Source organism: Neoarius graeffei, chromosome 28 (assembly GCF_027579695.1).
Source record: "Neoarius graeffei isolate fNeoGra1 chromosome 28, fNeoGra1.pri, whole genome shotgun sequence".
Taxonomy (NCBI): Eukaryota; Metazoa; Chordata; class Actinopteri; order Siluriformes; family Ariidae; genus Neoarius; species Neoarius graeffei.
This window is the reverse complement of record NC_083596.1, coordinates 42,146,932-42,170,149: the sequence shown is the minus strand read 5'-3', so window position 1 is coordinate 42,170,149 and position 23,218 is coordinate 42,146,932. Positions and strand designations below refer to the sequence as shown.

General features: G+C 40.1%; 1 protein-coding gene across 3 annotated transcripts in view; it reads left to right on the top strand.

Annotated features, from left to right (window-relative positions):
* clip2 (CAP-GLY domain containing linker protein 2) overlaps positions 1-23,218 on the top strand; it is a 135,421-nt gene that overhangs the window by 70,311 nt on the left and 41,892 nt on the right. For all 3 annotated transcript variants that reach the window (XR_009651807.1, XM_060912137.1, XM_060912136.1), the window contains exons 4-5: positions 14,641-14,765; positions 17,671-17,884. Coding sequence is in view for 2 of the 3 variants with exons in the window: in XM_060912137.1 (XP_060768120.1) it covers positions 14,641-14,765; positions 17,671-17,884 (339 nt within the window). In the remaining variant the exon portion in view is untranslated. The remainder of the gene's footprint in view (positions 1-14,640; positions 14,766-17,670; positions 17,885-23,218) is intronic.

Genomic DNA, 23,218 nt, shown 5'->3' with positions numbered 1-23,218 from the left:
ATATATATATATATATATATATGCAAGTACGAATTTTTCATGGGGCGGGATGGTTTGGAACAGGCCATCTAAAATTGGGATAACATTTACCCGGGACGGGTATTTGAGGCGGGTCGTCTAGCTTAAGCTTGATTAGCGTTGTTACGCACGCCAGTGTTTCCCACAGAAATTTTGGAGACTATGGGGGAGGAGCAGGGGTTGTTTAAAATTGAGTGATATGTTAAATATTAAGTTATTACTGAAAAACTATTGATTAAAAAAACAGACACTGAGAAATGGTCCTATAAACAACTTTACCAATATAAAAGATTACCAGGACTACAAAAATGCAGAAAAATAGGCTTTACTTATCCAAATGCTCCTGTTGGTTCAAAAGTTAAAGTGCAGAGAACCTCACAGCACAACATGAAGTTACCTTAAAATATAATGTAAATGCCTCAGCTTTCAAGTAAGAAAAAAAAAATATTAATACTAGTACTGTGTGCAGGCAGTCTCTCCTGAAGACCAAATTAAGCAATAATTATAAACTAATAAAATAAATGACGGGCGGCACGGTGGTGTAGTGGTTAGTGCTGTCGCCTCACAGCAAGAAGGTCCTGGGTTTGAGCCCCGTGGCCGGCGAGGGCCTTTCTGTGTGGAGTTTGCATGTTCTCCCCGTGTCCGCGTGGGTTTCCTCCGGGTGCTCCGGTTTCCTCCACAGTCCAAAGACATGCAGGTTAGGTTAACTGGTGACTCTAAATTGAGCGTAGGTGTGAATGTGAGTGTGAATGGTTGTCTGTGTCTATGTGTCAGCCCTGTGATGACCTGGCGACTTGTCCAGGGTGTACCCCGCCTTTCGCCCGTAGTCAGCTGGGATAGGCTCCAGCTTGCCTGCGACCCTGTAGAACAGGATAAAGCGGCTACAGATAATGAGATGAAATAAATGGCTCAGGCTTCATAGAAGAAAAAAAACAATTTGAACAGAATCTCACAGTATGATGCTGAAGCTGCCTAAACAATGGAAAATAAAATACCATTTTGGTAAAAACGTTGGCATCCATTAATTTCTTGTATTAAGTAAAAAAAATATGTTCCCAGATACTGCTGACGTTTTACAGCCCAAAATATGTTCAAAACCTGCCAAAATGCACTTAAAACCGCCCATATTGGGCAGGAAACATCCCAATCTGGCAACACAGGCGGCAGTAATGGCTGCACTCATGTCGAGGATGTAAACACAATCTGGCAACACAGGCGGCAGTAATGGCTGCACTCATGTCGAGGATGTAAACACAGTTGACGCGGCAACGGACATACATGACATAGTGGATGTAATTTACGTTCACAACTTTTTTTGCTGTCAGAAATATTAAATATTAAATTTTGTGACTCGACTGACAATAGCCGACGGCATAACAAGCCACAGACGGCGATTTGCCGCCGGTGACCGGCTACTTTTGAGACCGCTGAGTCTGCAGCCTGATAAGTGTACAATATCATCCAAATGACCTGTGGTCAAAATAACTAAAACTGATGAAACATTCATAAAAAGACTAAAATCCATGCCAAAATTAACAATACCAGTCAGGCAAGAAAACCGTGCTCGCATTGCTCCTTTATCACATCCAGTATGAAGGTTCACTGTGAGATTCACACAAAAGCTCCTCTGTCTGAGGTTTCGCTGGAGATACAACCCTGAACACTGTGCAGCACTGGCCCGTGTTTTGCTCAGTCCAAAACAGACAAGGTGGCTTTGTTTTCCTGGGTAAAGCTGTGGCAGTGATCTGTGAAGCAGCATTATCTATTGACGTGCTTGAATTTATTGGGGGAATGAGGTTTGTTGAAGAGGAGTAGGAAAAGGATGATTTTGTCATGCTTCCAAGGAATCCGTAAAAACAATATTATAGTTAAAAGAATAACTGTATCACTTATGTAACATTTTGGAATGTTCAGTCAAAAATGTGCCACAAGGCTCTATTTTAGGTCCGTTGTCAATTTATAATATTTGTTTACTCCTTTGTTATACAATCTCAAATCAGAAAACGTTGGGACGGTATGTTGAAATTGAAATTAAAACTGAAAACAGCGATTTGTACATAATCTTTGACCTTTGATTGCGCTCAAAACAATACATGACTTTAATTTTTCAAAATAAACACTGAAATCAATTTTGATTCTTGCAACACATTTCAAAAAAGTTGGGACGGTAAAACAGTTAGGCCAAATAAAAAAAAAAAAAAAAGTGTGTTTCCGGTAACCCGACCGATTGAGAATTTCCACGTCGAAATTGCCAACCGTAAAGTTTTTATTACAAATTTCCCTCGATATTTTAGTGTAAGCGGCGTTAGTTTGTCATAATTCTTTGTTTCAACGCATGTGAACGAAACGATAAAAAGTAAAACGTTTCGCCACTTCTATCAGCCCCCCTGCACAAACACGGGCGCAGCCATCTTGCGCAGAACATCATAACTCGAACTCTCGCGATATTCACGTCGATCGCGTGAGTCGTCTGATAAACTAACATCATGGCGGCCACTGACAGTGGATATCTGAAGCAACTGTGGAAATGGAGACGCAGAAACTGATCCTGACTAGGGATGGCGAAAACTAAAAAAAAAATCTTGACCAACCACCGAGCCTCATTAGCCGGTTAAAGTCGGTTAACCTATGAGTTTAACAGGGATGCAAATGGCGCGACTTTTGGCGGATGCCGCCTTTTTCACGGCTGAATCATGCAGATCCGATTTTTTTTTGGGGGGGGTGGCGTTGGAGTGTCTGAATAATTTCAACGGCATTTGCTTATTTAGTAATTTTAATACAGAATTTACTCTGATGAAATTATTCAGACACTCCAACGCCCCCCCTAAAAAAAAAAAAAAAAAAAAAAAAAAAAAATCGGATCTGCACGATTCAGCCGTGAAAAAGTCGGCATCTGCGCCTTTAGCTTGTGTGGAGAGATATGATCTGCAATAACATGCATTGTTGGCTACAGACCGAAACATACTTTCGGAATGCACTGGCCAAGGCAGGACTAAACTCCATGTGCCTTCTAATAATAATTAAAAAAAAAAAAAAACAGAATAGTAATTTGTAAGCTAAAAAGCCTGTGTCTATACTTTTCTTTCACCGAGTGGCAGCTGTCTTCAACTGGGGCGGGAGGGCGGGACATGACTGATAAATAAATGACCAAGTATAATATTTTTGTCTCATTTGTTTAACTGGGTTCTCTTTATCTACTTTTAGGACTTGTGTGAAAATCTGATGATGTTTTAGGTCATATTTATGCAGAAATATAGAAAATTCTAAAGGGTTCACAAACTTTCAAGCACCACTGTGTGTGTGTGTGTGTGTGTGTGTGTGTGTGTGTGTGTGTGTGTGTATATACATTAGTGCTGTCAAGCGATTAAAATATTTAATCGCGATTAATGTCGCGACTGTCATAGTTAACTCGCGATTAATCGCAATTTAATCGCACATTTTTGTCAAATGAAAAACCATTGTAATTCTCTTATCAGCATAAAAAAGTGAATGGGCTTGCTTTGTACCAATGTTTTTTTTTTTTTTATTGCAGAGCATAACACGTCTTGTCACAGCCACTGACATCCATAACTTCCATATTAGATGAGAAAACCAAGGGATGAAAAATAAAGTGCATATCACTGTGAAAATAAAAAAGTTTTATTTTACTCTTCATTAGTTTCTTTTGAAGAGAAGTATTTGCCATAAAAGAAGAAAAAATAGATAACAAAAATAAAAACATTCATCATACGTTCAAAAACGTTCATCATAGTGTGGCGCTGTATTATCTAATGCTCACTGCTTATAACTCTACACCTACCCGGTGGAGATGAGCTGGGAAACTGAAGACTGAAGGAACAGTATTGAAAAGTATTTTTCCAGTCTCACCTGTGAAAGGTAATCCCATGTGATCTCGTTTGGACGGTAAACCTGTTGGTACAGTTAAACGCAGCACATGAATTAGGCTTCTTTATTCTCGGCTACTGTCTAGACGCTATACCAGAGACGGGTGAAGAATCTCCACTTTGCCCCATCCAATATGGCGGCGAGGATGTTTATATGTCTATGCCTTTCTCCATCACTCACACGTACTCTTATTGAAGCAGCGCGCGACAAGCCTCAACAGGAACTACGGGTGACTCGCAGGGCCAAATTAGAATTTGCGTTAACGGCACTTTTTTTTAAAATCGCGATAAATTGAGATCGCGTTAACGCATTATTATCGCGTTAACTTTGACAGCACTAATATATTTATATACTAAGTAACTTTAAAAACGCACAATGGAATTCAACACGATATCACTTTAGATCCATGCATATATTTGAAATTTGATATTGTATGTAATGCACACACATCTTGAAACATCGATAAAGGACATTTATTGTCAAACTCAAGAATTAATTCACAATAAAAAAATTCAAAGTGACAGTTGGTCCATGTTCGGACCGTCACGCTGGAGATTCTGGGTCTGTGTCGTCCAGGGGTCTCAGCAGCAGTGACTGAGGGTGTCAGGAATCTGTCACGGAGGTGAGCTAGCCTGATGTGCTGATCCTGAACTGGCGTCGTGACTCGAGGCTGACCAGGGCGTGGACGATCCCTGGTGCTCCCTGTCTGTCTGTAACGCTGACTCAAACGGGAAATGGTCGAATGATGAACACCGAAGTGCCGGGCGACCTCTGTCTGTGTACTTCCGGCACGCAACGTCCCGATGGCCTGTTCACGTTGATTTTGGCTTAGGCGTGGCATCTTCAATAATGACAATTTTCCCATCATTTCCCATCATATAGGCAAGATTGTGTGTGTACAGTGTATGCAAAATTTGTTTGAAAATTAAAGCCTGTCCATGTCACTGACTACCCGAGTCATATTGTACGTTATTGAGTACAACTCCCTTAAATTCTGATTTGAGCACAGATTTGGAACTTATTCGGGCGGAACGAAGTTATTTTTCCATTGTGATATATTTCTTTTCTTCTTGAGATAAACTCAGCACGAATTCAGCAAGTTTTATCAATGTGCGTTTTTAAAGTTACTTAGTGTATGTATATATACACTCACCGGCCACTTTATTAGGTACACCATGCTAGTAACGGGTTGGACCCCCTTTTGCCTTCAGAACTGCCTCAATTCTTCGTGGCATAGATTCAACAAGGTGCTGGAAGCATTCCTCAGAGAGTTTGGTCCATATTGACATGATGGCATCACACAGTTGGCGCAGATTTGTCGGCTGCACATCCATGATGCGAATCTCCCGTTCCACCACATCCCAAAGATGCTCTATTGGATTGAGATCTGGTGACTGTGGAGGCCATTTGAGTACAGTGAACTCATTGTCATGTTCAAGAAACCAGTCTGAGATGATTCCAGCTTTATGACATGGCGCATTATCCTGCTGAAAGTAGCCATCAGAAGTTGGGTACATTGTGGTCATAAAGGGATGGACATGGTCAGCAACAATACTCAGGTAGGCTGTGGCGTTGCAACGATGCTCAATTGGTACCAAGGGGCCCAAAGAGTGCCAAGAAAATATTCCACACACCATTACACTACCACCACCAGCCTGAACCGTTGATACAAGGCAGGATGGATCCATGCTTTCATGTTGTTGACGCCAAATTCTGACCCTACCATTCGAATGTCGCAGCAGAAATCGAGACTCATCAGACCAGGCAACGTTTTTCCAATCTTCTATTGTCCAATTTCGATGAGCTTGTGCAAATTGTAGCCTCAGTTTCCTGTTCTTAGCTGAAAGGAGTGGCACCCGGCGTGGTCTTCTGCTGCTGTAGCCCATCTGCCTCAAAGTTCGACGTACTGTGCGTTCAGAGATGCTCTTCTGCCTACCTTGGTTGTAACGGGTGGTTATTTGAGTCACTGTTGCCTTTCTATCAGCTCGAACCAGTCTGGCCATTCTCCTCTGACCTCTGGCATCAACAAGGCATTTCCGCCCACAGAACTGCCGCTCACTGGATATTTTTTCTTTTTCGGACCATTCTCTCTAAACCCTAGAGATGGTTGTGCGTGAAAATCCCAGTAGATCAGCAGTTTCTGAAATACTCAGACCAGCCCTTCTGGCACCAACAACCATGCCACGTTCAAAGTCACTCAAATCACCTTTCTTCCCCATACTGATGCTCGGTTTGAACTGCAGGAGATTGTCTTGACCATGTCTACATGCCTAAATGCACTGAGTTGCCGCCATGTGATTGGCTGATTAGAAATTAAGTGTTAACGAGCAGTTGGACAGGTGTACCTAATAAAGTGGCCGGTGACTGTATATATATATATATATATATATATATATATATATATATATATATATATATATATATAAAGGCGCACCCCCCCCTTTGAAACCCCCCCCATGCATGCTTTGCGTGCATTATGTCTGCCCTTGGCAGACATTTCATTTTTTTTAAATGTCCCATTCTCATCCCTGATATAGGGTGGATTTTGACGCTATTTCAAAATGACAGTTTACCAGGATGCTACTTGAAATCCCTGGGGAGAGACACTGCTCTTTACGTACTTGTTTCAGGGTTCATTATTTGTTGAAGTCAACATTCATAATAAGCGTCCTATTCCTTTGATTGCTTGCGTTCTGATATGAGCGAGAGCAGGGGGGGGATACGTAAGTGAGCAGTAGCTTACAGTTGATCTTGTTTAACCTGGTCAAGTTTGTTACTCCCTTAATCCTGCATTCACCTCAGAAGTGTGAATTCGGTGCTCGGAATTACGTCATTTTTAAACTCCATACATTTGAGCTGCAGCGTGGGGAAAAATGTTTGCCTTTTGTTAGCAATAAGCCAACCAATGAACTGTGATGAGTGATGTAAAAAAGTTTCTCAAAACGGCAAACTTTATAGTTGATGTTATAGATTTAACAAGTGTATACACAGTATAACTCATTTAAAGGTAGGAGCAGCCATATCCTGTGTAGGAATTGCAATTAAGGGGACGTTTTCTTTGTGTTTTCCTGGTCAGATGCCGGGAATTACGAGTTACGACCTCGAGTTGATTGAAACTTTAATCGTACTACGTTAATCTCCGTTTCCCGCTGCACTGTAAACATGTTACGTTGCTACCTCTACTGTCACTTCTAACACGTTCGTAAGTTTATCAGACACAGCAACTATCAAATGCCAGGGCTTTGAACCAGAATTTTTTTCCTGTTGGTTCGTTCCGAACAGAAACGGAATTTTAACGTTTCCGGTTTTGGGTTCCACCATTAAATAGACGTTCCCGAACCGGTTAGAACAAAAAAATTTCGTTCCCGGAACGGTTAATCACGTTCCCTGTCAGCTGTTTAACAAATGGCTATAAAGTTATGTCTCTGTCTCATCCAGCTTAAGCCAAATGTAGGCTAATTCTATTACAACCTTCATTAAATAAGACAAGAAATAATTCAAAACAATTATTATTTCAAATGTTGGCGATTTGGATTCTCAGTACGTCTTCCCATCTACACAAACAGAAAAAGTGCCAAAAATGAAAGATAATTCGTTTAGTGTGTTACCAAAGGCTAGTCAGGCCCTATGCATTGATAGGCTAACAGAGGTTAACGTCATTTAATGTTCGCGAGCCTCTCATTAATGTGGACAAATATATTGATATCGTGTTTGAAATTGACGTTTTTGAATAACGATAGACTGCAATATTTACCTCTTATTTAAGATGTGGAGACGTGATAGTAGTCCACCCTCCCACTCTCTCCATTCAGTCAGCGACCGTCACACAGGAAGTGAACCCCAGCGGGTCATAGAAACTTGCGCAGGAGAAGAATGACTTTTTTATTTGTAGGCTATGAAAACTTTGGGGAACGAAATAAAAACCGGTATTAACCGGTTACCATTATTTTTAATAAGCGTTTCTGTTCCGGAACATAAAAAATAATAGTTTCTGGTTTCGTTTCTGTTCCATGTGAAATAGAAAAAGTTCCCGGTTTTCGTTTTCGTTCCTTGAACCGGTTCAAAGCCCTGTCAAACACACAAAAGAACATGGCATTGCTGACCAGAAATAAACCCAACATCGCTGTCATTGTTGTTTAAAATCTACTTAATCTGTTTTGGCTAACTTCCACGCTCGTAAGATTTTTTTTTTTTGAAGGATAGTATGATAAATACTGACCCTGTAATAGATGTTACACGATGTTGTTTCAAACAATTATGGAATTTAATGTTCACTAATATGCTCCAGATGCAGTTCAGAAATTCCCTTTAAAGGTGTGCAAATGGATATCCAGGTCGTGGCTCAGTGCCGATGCTCAGCAGTTTGCACGCACATACTGTAGTGGAAGAGGTCATGGTAGCTCTCAGATTGCTCCTCTTTACTCCACACTGCCTGACTTTTACGTCTCCAGGCCGCATTCCCGGGTTTGATGTGATGCATAATTTAGCAATGAAGCGATACATGCGATCTGCATGGAACCAGAGCTGCTGTCAAACTGCTTGAAGGTGGTCTTTGTGTGTGTGTGCGTATCTGAGCACATGGATGGGACTTTTCTAGTGTGTGACCCATTTTCACTCACAATCCCTGAATGCATGTAGGGCAGATCGGACTCGTGCCCAATTAGGTCTTGGAGTGAGCACCGACTTGCAAGCATGCAGATGCCATCCTGATTTCCTTCCCGTGCTTGTGTTCTTTCAGGGTGGACTGATCTTAGTCTTTCTACGCACCATTACATACAGTGAATTCTGATCTCATTTTCTTTCAGTGCACTGGTGAAGCATGTATTTTTGATGCCCCAAGTACAACCCCGATTCCAAAAAAGTTGGGACAAAGTACAAATTGTAAATAAAAACGGAATGCAATGATGTGGAAGTTTCAAAATTCCATATTTTATTCAGAATAGAACATAGATAACATATCAAATGTTTAAACTGAGAAAATGTATCATTTAAAGAGAAAAATTAGGTGATTTTAAATTTCATGACAACAACACATCTCAAAAAAGTTGGGACAAGGCCATGTTTACCACTGTGAGACATCCCCTTTTCTCTTTACAACAGTCTGTAAACGTCTGGGGACTGAGGAGACAAGTTGCTCAAGTTTAGGGATAGGAATGTTAACCCATTCTTGTCTAATGTAGGATTCTAGTTGCTCAACTGTCTTAGGTCTTTTTTGTCGTATCTTCCGTTTTATGATGCGCCAAATGTTTTCTATGGGTGAAAGATCTGGACTGCAGGCTGGCCAGTTCAGTACCCGGACCCTTCTTCTACGCAGCCATGATGCTGTAATTGATGCAGTATGTGGTTTGGCATTGTCATGTTGGAAAATGCAAGGTCTTCCCTGAAAGAGACGTCATCTGGATGGGAGCATATGTTGCTCTAGAACCTGGATATACCTTTCAGCATTGATGGTGTCTTTCCAGATGTGTAAGCTGCCCATGCCACACGCACTAATGCAACCCCATACCATCAGAGATGCAGGCTTCTGAACTGAGCGCCGATAACAACTTGGGTCGTTCTTCTCCTCTTTAGTCCGAATGACACGGCGTCCCTGATTTCCATAAAGAACTTCACATTTTGATTCGTCTGACCACAGAACAGTTTTCCACTTTGCCACAGTCCATTTTAAATGAGCCTTGGCCCAGAGAAGACGTCTGCGCTTCTGGATCATGTTTAGATACGGCTTCTTCTTTGAACTATAGAGTTTTAGCTGGCAACAGCGGATGGCACGGTGAATTGTGTTCACAGATAATGTTCTCTGGAAATATTCCTGAGCCCATTTTGTGATTTCCAATACAGAAGCATGCCTGTATGTGATGCAGTGCCGTCTAAGGGCCCGAAGATCACGGGCACCCAGTATGGTTTTCCGGCCTTGACCCTTACACACAGAGATTCTTCCAGATTCTCTGAATCTTTTGATGATATTATGCACTGTAGATGATATGTTCAAACTCTTTGCAATTTTACACTGTCGAACTCCTTTCTGATATTGCTCCACTATTTGTCGGCGCAGAATTAGGGGGATTGGTGATCCTCTTCCCATCTTTACTTCTGAGAGCCGCTGCCACTCCAAGATGCTCTTTTTATACCCAGTCATGTTAATGACCTATTGCCAATTGACCTAATGAGTTGCAATTTGGTCCTCCAGCTGTTCCTTTTTTGTACCTTTAACTTTTCCAGCCTCTTATTGCCCCTGTTCCAACTTTTTTGAGATGTGTTGCTGTCATGAAATTTCAAATGAGCCAATATTTGGCATGAAATTTCAAAATGTCTCACTTTCGACATTTGATATGTTGTCTATGTTCTATTGTGAATACAATATCAGTTTTTGAGATTTGTAAGTTATTGCATTCCGTTTTTATTTACAATTTGTACTTTGTCCCAACTTTTTTGGAATCGGGGTTGTATTTCCTGAACCAAACCTGTTTTCTTGTATCTTGCTGGACAAATATAACTATAATAGGTAACGTGCCACAAGGCTCTATGTTAAGTCCTGTTTTGATTCGAAATCTACTGATTTGTTCATTTCTTTAATATTTACACGAGGGTCCAAAATGAGTAAAAGTGCCACAAGGCTCGGCGTTAAGTCCTGTGTTGATTTTGAAATATTTTAATCTTTCTTTTTTTTATACTTGCTCACAGGTCCATAATGAGTAAGAATGCCACAGGGCTCGATGTTAAGTCCTGTGCTGATGTAAAATATACTAATTTGTTCCTTTCTTTAATATTTACAGTCAGGTCCAAAAACTGTAAAATTGCAGCAAGGCTCTATAACAAGTCTTTTGTTGATTTGACACACTTTTTGTTTGTTTCTTTACAGTAAGGTCCGAAGGCAGTGATACAATTGGTAAAAAGTGCCACAAGGCTCTACATTACTTCCTGTTTAAATTTGACAAATATTCATTTTTTTTCTTCAACATTTACAGTACAGTCTAAGATCAGTGACAAAATTTAAAAGAAGTGCCTCAAAAGGCTCTGTGTTACAGTGTCTTGCAAAAATATTCATCCCCCGTGGTGTTTGTCCTGTTTTGTCGCATTACAAGCTGGAATTAAAATGGATTTTTGGAGGGTTAGCACCATTTGATTTACACAACACGCCTACCACTTTAATGGTGAAAACTGTTGTTTTATTGTGACACAAACAATAATTAAGATGAAAAAACAAAACAGAAATCTGGAGTGTGCATAGGTATTCACCCCCTTTCGTATGAAACCCCTAAATAAGATCTGGTCCAGCCGATTCACTTCATAAGTCACGTAATTAGTTGATTAAGATCCACCTGTGTGCAATCAAAGTGTCACATGATCTGTCACATGATGTCTGTATAAATCAACCTGTTCTGGAAGGACCCTGACTCTGCAACACTACTAAGCAAGCAACATGAAAACCAAGGAGCCTCCAAACAGGTCAGAGACAAAGTTGTGGAGAAGTATAGATCAGGGTTGGGTTATAAAAAATATCCCAAACTCTGAATATCCCAGGGAGCTCCATTAAATCCATTATAGCAGAATGGAAAGAATATGACACCACTACAAACCTGACAAGAGAAGGCCGCCCACCAAAACTCACAGACCGGGCAAGGAGGGCATTAATCAGAGATGCAACAAAGACACCAAAGATAACACTGAAGGAGCTGCCAAGATCCACAGTGGAGATGGAAGCATCTATTCATCGGACCACTTTAAAGCCATACACTCCACAGAGTGGGGCTTTATGGAAGAGTGGCCAGAAAAAAGCCATTGCTTAAGAAAACACATTTGGAGTTTGCCCAACAGCATGTGGCAGACTTCCCAAACACATGGAAGATGATTCTCTGGGCAAATGAGACTAAAATTGAACTTTTTGGCCATCATGGGAAACGCCATGTGTGGCACAAACCCAACACCCTGAGAACACCATTCCTACAGTGAAACATGGTGGTGGCAGTATCATGCTGTGGGGATATTTTTCATCTGCAGGGACAGGAAAGCTGGTCAGGACTGAAGGAAAGCTGGATGGCACTAAATACAGGGCAGTTCTGGAGGAAAACCTGTTTGAGACTGGGATGAAGGTTCACGTTCCAGCAGGACAATGATCCTACACATACTGCTAAAGCTGCACTGGAGTGGTTTAAAGGGAAACATTTAAATGTCTTGGAATGGCCTAATCAAAGCCCAGACCTCAATCCAATTGAGAATCTGTGGCATAACTTGAAGATTGCTGTACACCAACGCAACCCATCTAACTTGTAAGGAGTTGGAGCAGTTTTGCCTTGAGAAATGGGCAAAAATCCCAGTGGCTAGATGTGCTAAGCTAATAGAGACATACCCCAAGAGACTTGCAGCTGTAATTGCAGCAAAAGGTGGTTCTACAAAATATTGACACACTTTTTGGGGGGGGTGAATACCTATGCACACTCCAGATTTCTGTTTTTTTTTTGTCTTAATTATTGCTTGTGTCACAATAAAACAATTTTCACCATTAAAGTGGTAGGCATGTTGTGTAAATCAAATGGTGCTAACCCTCCAAAAATCCATTTTAATTCCAGCTTGTAATGCGACAAAACAGGACAAACACCAAGGGGGGATGAATACTTTTGCAAGACACTGTAAGTCTTGTGTTGTTTTGAAATATATAGATTTTCCTTTCATTAATATTTACAGTAGCATCTAAAATCAGTGTTATGCTCAGTAAAAAGTGCCACAAGGCTCGATGTTAAGTCCTGTCTCAATTTGGCCTGTATTCATTTAATATTATCCAGTAGTCCCAGAGTATTTGAACCTAATTACTGTTACGAAATCACATGGCTTTTGTTAGTCACTATTTCTCAGGTGACGTCATAACGTTCTTCACTTCTAATTAAATAGTAGTTTTACTAAATAGTAGGTTGTTTTTTGTTTTAACTTGTGTATAATTAAAAACGTCCTGAATATATTGCCAGGCAAAAAGTGACCCTACTTCAGTGTGAAGGACGAATCATAGTCATTTTGACAGCATTACATGATCTTTCACTTACAGTGGTGCTTGAAAGTTTGTGAACCCTTTAGAATTTTCTATAGTTCTGCATAAACATGACCTAAAACATCATCAGATTTTCACACAAGTCCTAAAAGTAGATAAAGAGAACCCAGTTAAACAAATGAGACAAAAATATTATACTTGGTCATTTATTTATTGAGGAAAATGATCCAATATTACATATCTGTGAGTGGCAAAAGTATGTGAACCTCTAGGATTAGCAGTTAATTTGAAGGTGAAATTAGAGTCAGGTGTTTTCAATCAATGGGATGACAATCAGGTGTGAGTGGGCACCCTGTTTTATTTAAAGAACAGGGATCTATCAAAGTCTGATCTTCACAACACATGTTTGTGGAAGTGTGTCATGGCACGAACAAAGGAGATTTCTGAGGACCTCAGAAAAAGCACTGTTGATGCTCATCAGGCTGGAAAAGGTTACAAAACCATCTCGAAAGAGTTTGGACTCCACCAGTCCACAGTCAGACAGATTGTGTACAAATGGAGGAAATTCAAGACCATTGTTTCCCTCCCCAGGAGTGGTCGACCAACAAAGATCACTCCAAGAGCAAGGCGTGTAATAGTCGGTGAGGTCACAAAGGACCCCAGGGTAACTTCTAAACAGCTGAAGGCCTCTCTCACATTGGCTAATGTTAATATTCATGAATCCATCATCAGGAGAACACTGAACAACAATGGTGTGCATGGCAGGGTTACAAGGAGAAAGCCACTGCTCTCCAAAAAAAACATTGCTGCTCATCTGCAGTTTGCTAAAGATCACATGGACAAGCCAGAAGGCTATTGGAAAAATGTTTTGTGGACGGATGAGACCAAAATAGAACTTTTTGGTTTAAATGAGAAGCGTTATGTTTGAAGAAAAGAAAACACTGCATTCCAGCATAAGAACCTTATCCCATCTGTGAAACATGGTGGTGGTAGTATCATGGTTTGGGCCTGTTTTGCTGCATCTGGGCCAGGACGGGTTGCCATCATTGATGGAACAGGCATCTGTCCATGAACTGAATCTCAAGAGAAGGTGGGTCATGCAGCAAGACAACGACCCTAAGCACACAAGTCATTCTACCAAAGAATGGTTAAAGAAGAATAAAGTTAATGTTTTGGAATGGCCAAGTCAAAGTCCTGACCTTAATCCAATGGAAATGTTGTGGAAGGACCTAAAGTGAGCAGTTCATGTGAGGAAACCCACCAACATCCCAGAGTTGAAGCTGTTCTGTACGGAGGAACGGGCTAAAATTCCTCCAAGCCGGTGTGCAGGACTGATCAACAGTTACCGCAAACGTTTAGTTGCAGTTATTGCTGCACAAGAGGGTCACACCAGATACTGAAAGCAAAGGTTCACATACTTTTGCCATTCACAGATATGTAATATTGGATCATTTTCCTCAATAAATAAATGACCAAGTATAATATTTTTGTCTCATTTGTTTAACTGGGTTCTCTTTATCTACTTTTAGGACTTGTGTGAAAATCTGATGATGTTTTAGGTCATATTTATGCAGAAATATAGAAAATTCTAAAGGGTTCACAAACTTTCAAGCACCACTGTATACAAGTAAAAAAAAAAAAAAAAAAGGTCCAATAATAATGCAGAAGTAATAAGCAGGAGATAAATTCTTGTTGTTGTTCATGTTTAGAAGATCGCACCATCCCTGACTTGCCATCCTCCTTTATTCTCTGCTCAGGTGGGCGGTACTAAGACCGGCGTGGTACGTTATGTAGGCGAGACAGACTTTGCCAAGGGCGAGTGGTGCGGTGTGGAGCTGGACGAGCCTCTCGGGAAGAACGATGGAGCCGTGGCCGGGACCAGGTCTGCTGCAAGAATCCTTCTCTGCCCACATAATAATACACTGCTCCAAAGCCGAAGAAATTTTAGGCAGAAAAAGAAATAGATTGATCCATTACATTACATTCCACACACTACCTGCCAGTCAGAGGTTTTATCCATTTCAACCATTTCAGGGATATTGGAACAATTTAGATTTTGTTTGGTAAAAATAATAGTGATTTAAAACATAAGAAACCTTTGACTGGCAGCGTGTACACGTACATATAGGCTACGACTCTATATGAGAAACCGAGTCGCAAAAATGGCCGCGATCGCTCATGTTGATAGGAAATTATGGGCGATGTCCGTAATCACGTCTCCATGACTCAGCAGCTTCAAAGAAGCTAAATAAATAATTGAATAACATCAGTGTGTGCTTCTGGCGTTCTTGCGATTACATTTATGCACAAATTAGTTAATGCAGTTTGATCTTGGAGTAGACCTAGAATATTTAATGTTCGAATTTTCCTTGTGCTCTGTCTACTCTAACTAACCTTCGACAGAAACGCTGCTCATGTAGAAAATTAATCAACACCCTTCTGATCAGGAACAATCCAGAATTCAAGAGTGCTCTGGTATACACTACCGTTCAAAAGTTTGGGGTCACCCAGACAATTTTGTGTTTTCCATGAAAAGTCACACTTTTATTTACCGCCATAAGTTGTAAAATGAATAGAAAATATAGTCGAGACATTTTTCTGGCCATTTTGAGCATTTAATCGACCCCACAAATTAATGTGATGCTCCAGAAACTCAATCTGCTCAAAGGAAGGTCAGTTTTATAGGGGTCAGTCCATGAAATGGGGTTACCAAAATGTGACATAAAACAATTTACAACTGAAAACAACTTTTATTTCCATGAAGCATTGACCATATAAGAAAATATAACATAGTTGTTAAGATAACTCCTGCTCTACAATGTATGATAAAATCCATAAATATTTACCCGGTTGCTAATGTAACAAGGACACGAACAAGCTTTTAAAAATAAAGGAAAAATATTGATAAAATCAATTTTTTGCTTTTATTTGCTTACTTTAAACATTAACACTGAATAAGAATTCATTAGAAATATTAGTTCAACATCATAAACACTGAAAATATGAAATACCAGCATTTCACAAACTTCATAAAATCTCTAAGATTTGAACAATAACAACAGTCATTAACAGGAAACAGTTTCATCCTATATGGGGTAAATGAGATTATTGAATTCATTACTTTACTTAGTCACACTTATATCTGCACTTCTCTCGAGCACGTGTTGTGGTGTGTGAGATCCCGCGAGAAGTTCTCTCGCGTCAGTTCAGCTGACCTAGATTGAGTAAATAGGTCTCGCAGGTTGTGAACGAACCAGGAAGTGAGTGGACGCTAAGTTAGGATGCGAGAAAAAACATCGATAATTTCTTTTATTGCCGTTTGTTTAAATTTCTTTCTACCTACATCGTTGTATAGTACCGTATTTTCTGGACTATAGAGCGCACCTGTATATAAGCCGCATCCGCTCTATTTAAAAATAAAAAATAAAAAAAAGATATACAAGCCGCACCGGGCTATAAGCCGCAGATATCTATGCTGAAAAATTAGATATTTACTGCATGTACAGAACGATTTTGTACTGTAAATGTACATGTATGTACCTGAACAGATTCTTTCCGAACAGTGCCTTTTAACACGGCAGCAACTTTGCTGATTAAAACGGAACAGAACCAAGAGAAAATAACCGGTATTTATTTACCTTCGTTTCTCCTGTGTTTGAAACCACAAGTCACTTTAATCGTCTTCGCTGGATTTGAAAATAATTACCAGTTAGTAATTTGTCGTGCGTGTTCTATCTGCTAAAGATCTGCTAATTCTTCTTTGCATTGATTTTTCGTCTATCTTATTTTTGATTCTACTTCCGGTTAGAGCGCCCCTAGCAGTGGAAGAAAAATCCACAGAATAGCCGCACCTTTGTATAAGCCGCATGGTTCAAAACCTAGGAAAAAAGTAGCGGCTTATAGTCCAGAAAATACGGTATATTCTTCCTTATATTAAAAACATCAATCACGATTTCAACTCGTTTTATCATTTTTTATAAGCCTGGTTTCTAACGTAACACGGTAGGACACCACAATGTTACGTTCACAACCCATTTTTAGTGGATGAATTCGAAGCTAAATAGTTTATAGAACCTTCTTAACTTTATTATGCGAGTGTAAAACTAAATTGCAAGTACCATGAAACTCATTTTATTGAAATTCTCAGAAAGTAATGAAGGTTTATTTAAGCTCAAAGTCAGCAGATATTCCATGTCACAAAAAACGTGTCATCCGTGTCCAGTCACAGGGGAAGAAAATGTTTCACATTTCTTTATTTCAAAAGCAAACTTCATTTTTTTAATTTATTTTATTTCTTCAAACAATATTTATGGATAATCTGCTAAATATTTCTTTAAATCATGGAAATTAAAGATGAAATGATTATGTAAACCCGGACCAATGAAAAGTAACATCATTTCATGGACTGACCCATAGCTTCTCTAAAGAGCTAAACTGTTTTCAGCTGCGCTAACATGATTGTACAAGGGTTTTCTAATCATCCATTAGCCTTCTGAGGCAATGAGCAAACACATTGTACCATTAGAACACTGGAGTGAGAGTTGCTGGAAATGGGCCTCTATACACCTATGGAGATATTGCACCAAAAACCAGACATTTGCAGCTAGAATAGTCATTTACCACATTAGCAATGTATAGAGTGGATTTCTGATTAGTTTAAAGTGATCTTCATTGAAAAGAACAGTGCTTTTCTTTCAAAAATAACGACATTTCAAAGTGACCCCAAACTTTTGAACGGTAGTGTACTTTGTCAGTTTCTTTGACCTTCTTGTTCCAACCCTGTTCAGGTACTTCCAGTGCCCACCCAAATTCGGCCTGTTTGCCCCCATCCACAAGGTGATCCGCATCGGCTTCCCATCCACAAGTCCAGCCAAGGCCAAGAAAAGCAAACGTGTGGCCATGGGAGTGTCATCACTGGCGCACAGCCCCAGCAGCTCATCCATCAGCTCTGTCAGCTCCGTGGCCTCCAGCGTCGGCGGCAGGCCCAGCCGCACTGGCCTGGTGAGGGAGAAAGGGGGCTGGTTTGTTGGAGGAGGTTTGAAATGAAGTGATATTTCAGCTATAAAATCCTTTGGGGAAAATGTTACAAATATAGAGATGGCATTTGTATAAAAAATAATAGCGACGAGACCTCAGCTAGAGCGGCGGCTGCAATTATCGACGGTCCATAATTATCGACATCTTGTCAGATTTACCAATAAAAAAAAACTATTTTACAAAGGTGAGTTTCAGTTCCAACAGTTATTATTGGTTAATCAATCAACCGGAAGACCCGCCTCACTCTTTGATCTTGTCGTCTGATGACGCAGCTCGTTACCCGAGATGGAAATTTTTTTAGCACGATCAGCAATTTGAGGAAAACCCGGACGTTATCATCATCATCGCAGGTAAGCATGGTGGAAAGATCGTGGACGTGTTTTTACTGATCAAATTCACCGATATTTCACGATCTCCTCGTCGAAACCTACTTTGTTTCTTACTCTTTCATTCGACAGTCGCCGTTTTGTCTCTAAACGCGCGTTTGAGAAGTCACGTGAGGTGTCGATAATGTTGATCACTTTCACCGGCGTCCACCATTATCGACACCCTGTGGAATTAAGGCCATGTACACACGTAGCCGGGTATTTTTAAAACCGAACATTTTCCCCCCCTTCGTTTATAAAAATGTTTTATCCACACCACCTCGTCTTCGAAAAAAATCCCTTCCACACATAACCGAACATCTGCGTTTTCAATCACATTCATAAGCATTCCAAACCTGTAAGATGGTATTATTTCCCCAAATCCTACCCCCTAATCACATCAGAATAGAGATCTTGCAGTCACGTGACCGGAAAGTACACAACCGCCATCTTGTCGGTCAAAAACACCGCTGAATACTGCTGCACTCGTGTACAGAATGGATCAATTTCAACCGACGGACTACACGGCTCATTTTTCTAATGAACAGATAACTAGATATATGTCTAAAATAAACGATCTACAGATTTGTGACCCTTATGGCTTACCGGACGGAGTTTTCACGACCGGATTTTGAACTGCCAGCGGAATACCCGGACGTGTATAATTACCTCATTAACTTTCCCTCGCTGTTCAGTGGTGAAGCACTGCGTGCTTATAAATCTCTGGACAGTTATCTTTACAGAAATTCAGGATTTGTCAGCGACTCAGATGTGGCATCTTGTAAACAAGAATCCTCATTGGATGGGTAAGTCACTTAAGTTTTTTTTTTTTGTAAGTCACTTAAGTATTGAGTATAGCACTGACCAGCCGATTATAGAATAGAATAAGGTAATTCCATCTGTAATTCCAAATCGTCCGTCTTGTTTACATGGATCTGGCGTTGGAGAGGTAGAGGCTTGGCAGTGGAGATTTGAGTAGCTGTTTTCTGAGCTTAGTCAACAGGCCGGCTCTGCAGCCTCGCTTTTGCTTCCGCTCCCGACGCCGCCTCCTTCGCTTTGCTTCCGATAACAATCCACGGAGACCCCGCTGGTCTCGCTATCTCGTCCGGAATGTTGTGCATGCGATGGAAATCGCTACAAACCGTCATTTTCTGCTGGAAACCAATGTCCAGTAAGTCCATACGGTTGTAGTGGATATTGAAGTCCGGTACAGACGAACAACACGCAAAAATACACACAAAAAACATAAAAAACGTGCACAGGTAGGGAGAGCTTGTAGCCGCAGCCGTTGTAGTAGAATTGTATATAGTAGGGTTTTCCAGAAGAAAAGGTAGAAGTAGAAGGCGGAATATGGCGTTTGACCTACAAGATGGCGTCTGTCACAATCTGGATCGGCTGTGACGTCACATGCAAGTGCTCCATAGCCCTCTGTTGGCGTCACTTCCGCCTAAACATAAAACATGGCGCCAAGCTCGTTCGTCTGGACAGACTCGGAGACAGAATTGCTTCTAAACACAGTTTTGGAGTATAAACTTCAAAAGACACAAGAAAACGTTGATTGGGAATCTTGTCAGTAGTTGGGCTTCTAAAATTAAACATGTAAATAGCACCTGCACAATAATTAACGCTTTCAAGGCACTACTCCGATCCATTACTCTTTGTCCATGCTTAATCTGGCTTCTGCAGTAAACAAAGGTCGCACGTTTGACGTCAGGGCAGATTTGTCGTCATTTTTTTGGCGCAGATTGCGACGTTCTAAAACGCAAAACTCTGGTTATCTCGGTCTACACGAAAAGGCATACACGGAGTTTTCAAAAATCTTCACTTTGCCCGGAGTTTTTTTTTTTAATATTAGTTTTTGATGTGTTTTCATGTGGATGACAGGCTAAAACGTAGAAAAATATCTTCGATTTAGCAGATACCCGGCTACGTGTGGACACCCGGGGTCTAAGCGACATTTACAACTGTTATGGGTCGATCTTTGTGTAACATTGTTGACGTAGATGAAGTAGTTTTTAAAAAAAATAAAATAAAATTGCTGTGATTTATAATATGTTTTTTTTTTCTGATCCATAACAGAATGGAATCTTTATAGAGTATTTGGAATCCTATTGCAATAAATAGAATTAGACCAGAATTAAATTCCTAGCATATTTTTAAGAAATTACATGCTTGAAATATTCAGATTTTTCTATTCCATTCAGAATTTTTTTTTTTTTGCAGTTTGTTGTAAATATCAACCACATATTACAATATCAGTCGACATTTTATATTTTGGTTTGAGGAATGGCATGCGACATTTGACCTGGATTTTCATGTGGTTACAATCTCATTTGCCCGTTGACATTTATTGGTAAACTACAAAACTAGAAATTAATACAAACAACAACAAATGTTTAACGAAACGTGATCTGCGAAAATACTTAAAGTGGAACAAAAAGATTTTCGGACACAGGTTCAACATGATCTGGGCCCTGTACTACGAAGCGGGTTTTCTGGCTTACCAGGGTAACTTCGAGAGTAACTTCCCGATTAACCCATACTACGAAAGTTGGCTATGTTCAAACCGAGGTATGCTGCCATGGCAACTTACGCTGCATCTCAAACCTGCTCGTCTCAGGTTATGTTCTTGGTTAACCCGAGGTTTCCGATTAACCACACCCTTTTTAAACACCACCTCTCCACCGACGTTTCCTCTAGAGACAATGCCAGCGTACCTGGATGACCCGTGCGATATCGGAGCGCAGATTAGAGATGGGATTTATGGCTTTTTGATGGGATCCGTTCTTTGAAAAGAGCCGTTCAAAAGACTGGCTCATTTGGCTCTTTTTAAATATTTATTCAGTTTTCAGAAGCCAGCGTCTAAAGAAGCCAGATCCCTCTGCTTAGACAGTGACATCAATATTTCTGGACATACCTTTTATATAAAGCAACCTAGACTTACATTATTGTAACCCCTAAACGCTCATAAATAACCATTAAAAAACAATGAGGGCTTCAATGCATGTCCATGCAGAACGGCTTTTCTGTAAAAAAAAAAGAACCCATTCAAGAACATAGTTATCAAGAACGCAAGAATATTTTATAGAAAAACACTTGTTTTACGAAAATATTTAAGTCTGAGATACAAAATAGATACAACTACAATAAATATAACACAAGAACTAGTTATCACACAAGAACATTTTAATAGAAAAAAACAAACTTTCTATATTAAAAATATTGAAATTGTAACAAAAATAGATACAACTAAACAGTCAGATAAATAGATAAAGTCATAACAAGAACACAAGATTATTTTAATAGGAAAAAACAAACTATTAATGCAAAAAATATATTATTATTAGAAAAATGGATACAACTAGACAAACAGATAAATAAATAAAATACACAAAAATAGAACAAACAAAATGACGATAGAATAAATTAAATGAACATCCGTGCAAAGTAGTTTTCCCACAATATTATCATTAATATCACACAACAACATTATAAACTATATACAAAACAATTTGAACTATTAGGCAAACAGATAAAACTTGAATAAATAAAAGGCAAATGAATGCTTGCTTGCACGCGCGCGCACACACACACCATTATGAATGATGTTTTTATATTTCATTTTCACCTGTTGCCAGGTGCGTTTGGCACTGCTGTTGCCTCTGAAATGTTCACAGGACATACACCAACTTAGTCAAAGGGACTGAACAGTCAGTCATCCTAATTCATGTGACTCTGTGCACATATCAGCTTAAGTAGGCTACTCCATGAATTTACCATACCAAATTTTATTCAGGATTTTTCGGACATTAAACTAGAGGTCTGCGCGGGTCGGATTTTTCAGTCCCGCTCCCTCCCGTGCCCGCATTGTGCAGTCCCGCCCGCGCCCGCAAAGAATTATGATTTTCAGTCCCACTCCCGCCCGCGCCCACAAAAAAATTATGATTTTCAGTCCCGCTCCCGCCTGCCCCTGCCATATTTTGTCCCGCTCCCGTCCGCAAATCCCGCATGATGCAGACGTTCGCGTTATTTCTCAGGAAAGTTCTTGTCTTGACACAGCGTGATGGTGCCCCGCCCCCTACTTTGAGTGGATTTGAGCATAAATATCTACAGCTCACGTTTGTTATTGTTTACCTTGTTTCTGAATTCAGCATGTAGTATTTCTAATAATAATAACTAGTGCTGTCAAATTATTAAAATATTTAATCGCAAATCGCACATTTTTATCACATGAGAAACCATTGTAATTCTCTGATCAGCATAAAAAAAGTGAATGGGCTTGCTTTGTACCAATGGTGTTTTTTTTATTTTTTTATTTTTTTTATTGCAAAGCAGAGCTAGTAAAAGAAGTGAATTGATTTCCTGCTTGCGTTAGTCTACAACTCTAATCAGAGAGACAGGTTACACAGTGACGGTAGGCTTGACTCAATGCTATCCCAGAAATCCTTCCTGTAATATGCAAATTTGGCTGTCCAATCAGAGGCGGCCAAATTTGCATATTACAGGAAGGATTTCTGGGATAGCATTGAGTCAAGCCTACCGTCACTGTGTAACCTGTCTCTCTGATTAAAGTTGTAGACTAACGCAACAAGTAAATCAATTCACTCATGGTTATCTTGCTAGCTGGGTGTGAACTGCGAGTCATTAGAGTGATCAATGGCAAGTTTAAAATGCCATTTCTCACTCAATCTGACTTTCTCTGCAAATTTAGGCATCTTAAAATGTTTTTATTAATGCCAAATAAAATATCCAGCATAAATTACATATGATAGACATAAATTAATAATTTATACATTTTATTTCAAGCACATTTTTAGTTAGCGGGACTGCAGCTTTTCACCGCTCCCACCCGCGCCGCATATGTGCACTCCCGCTCCCGCCCGCGCGCGCATATGTGCACTTCCGGTCCCGCCCGCGCCCGCAATGAGCTTTC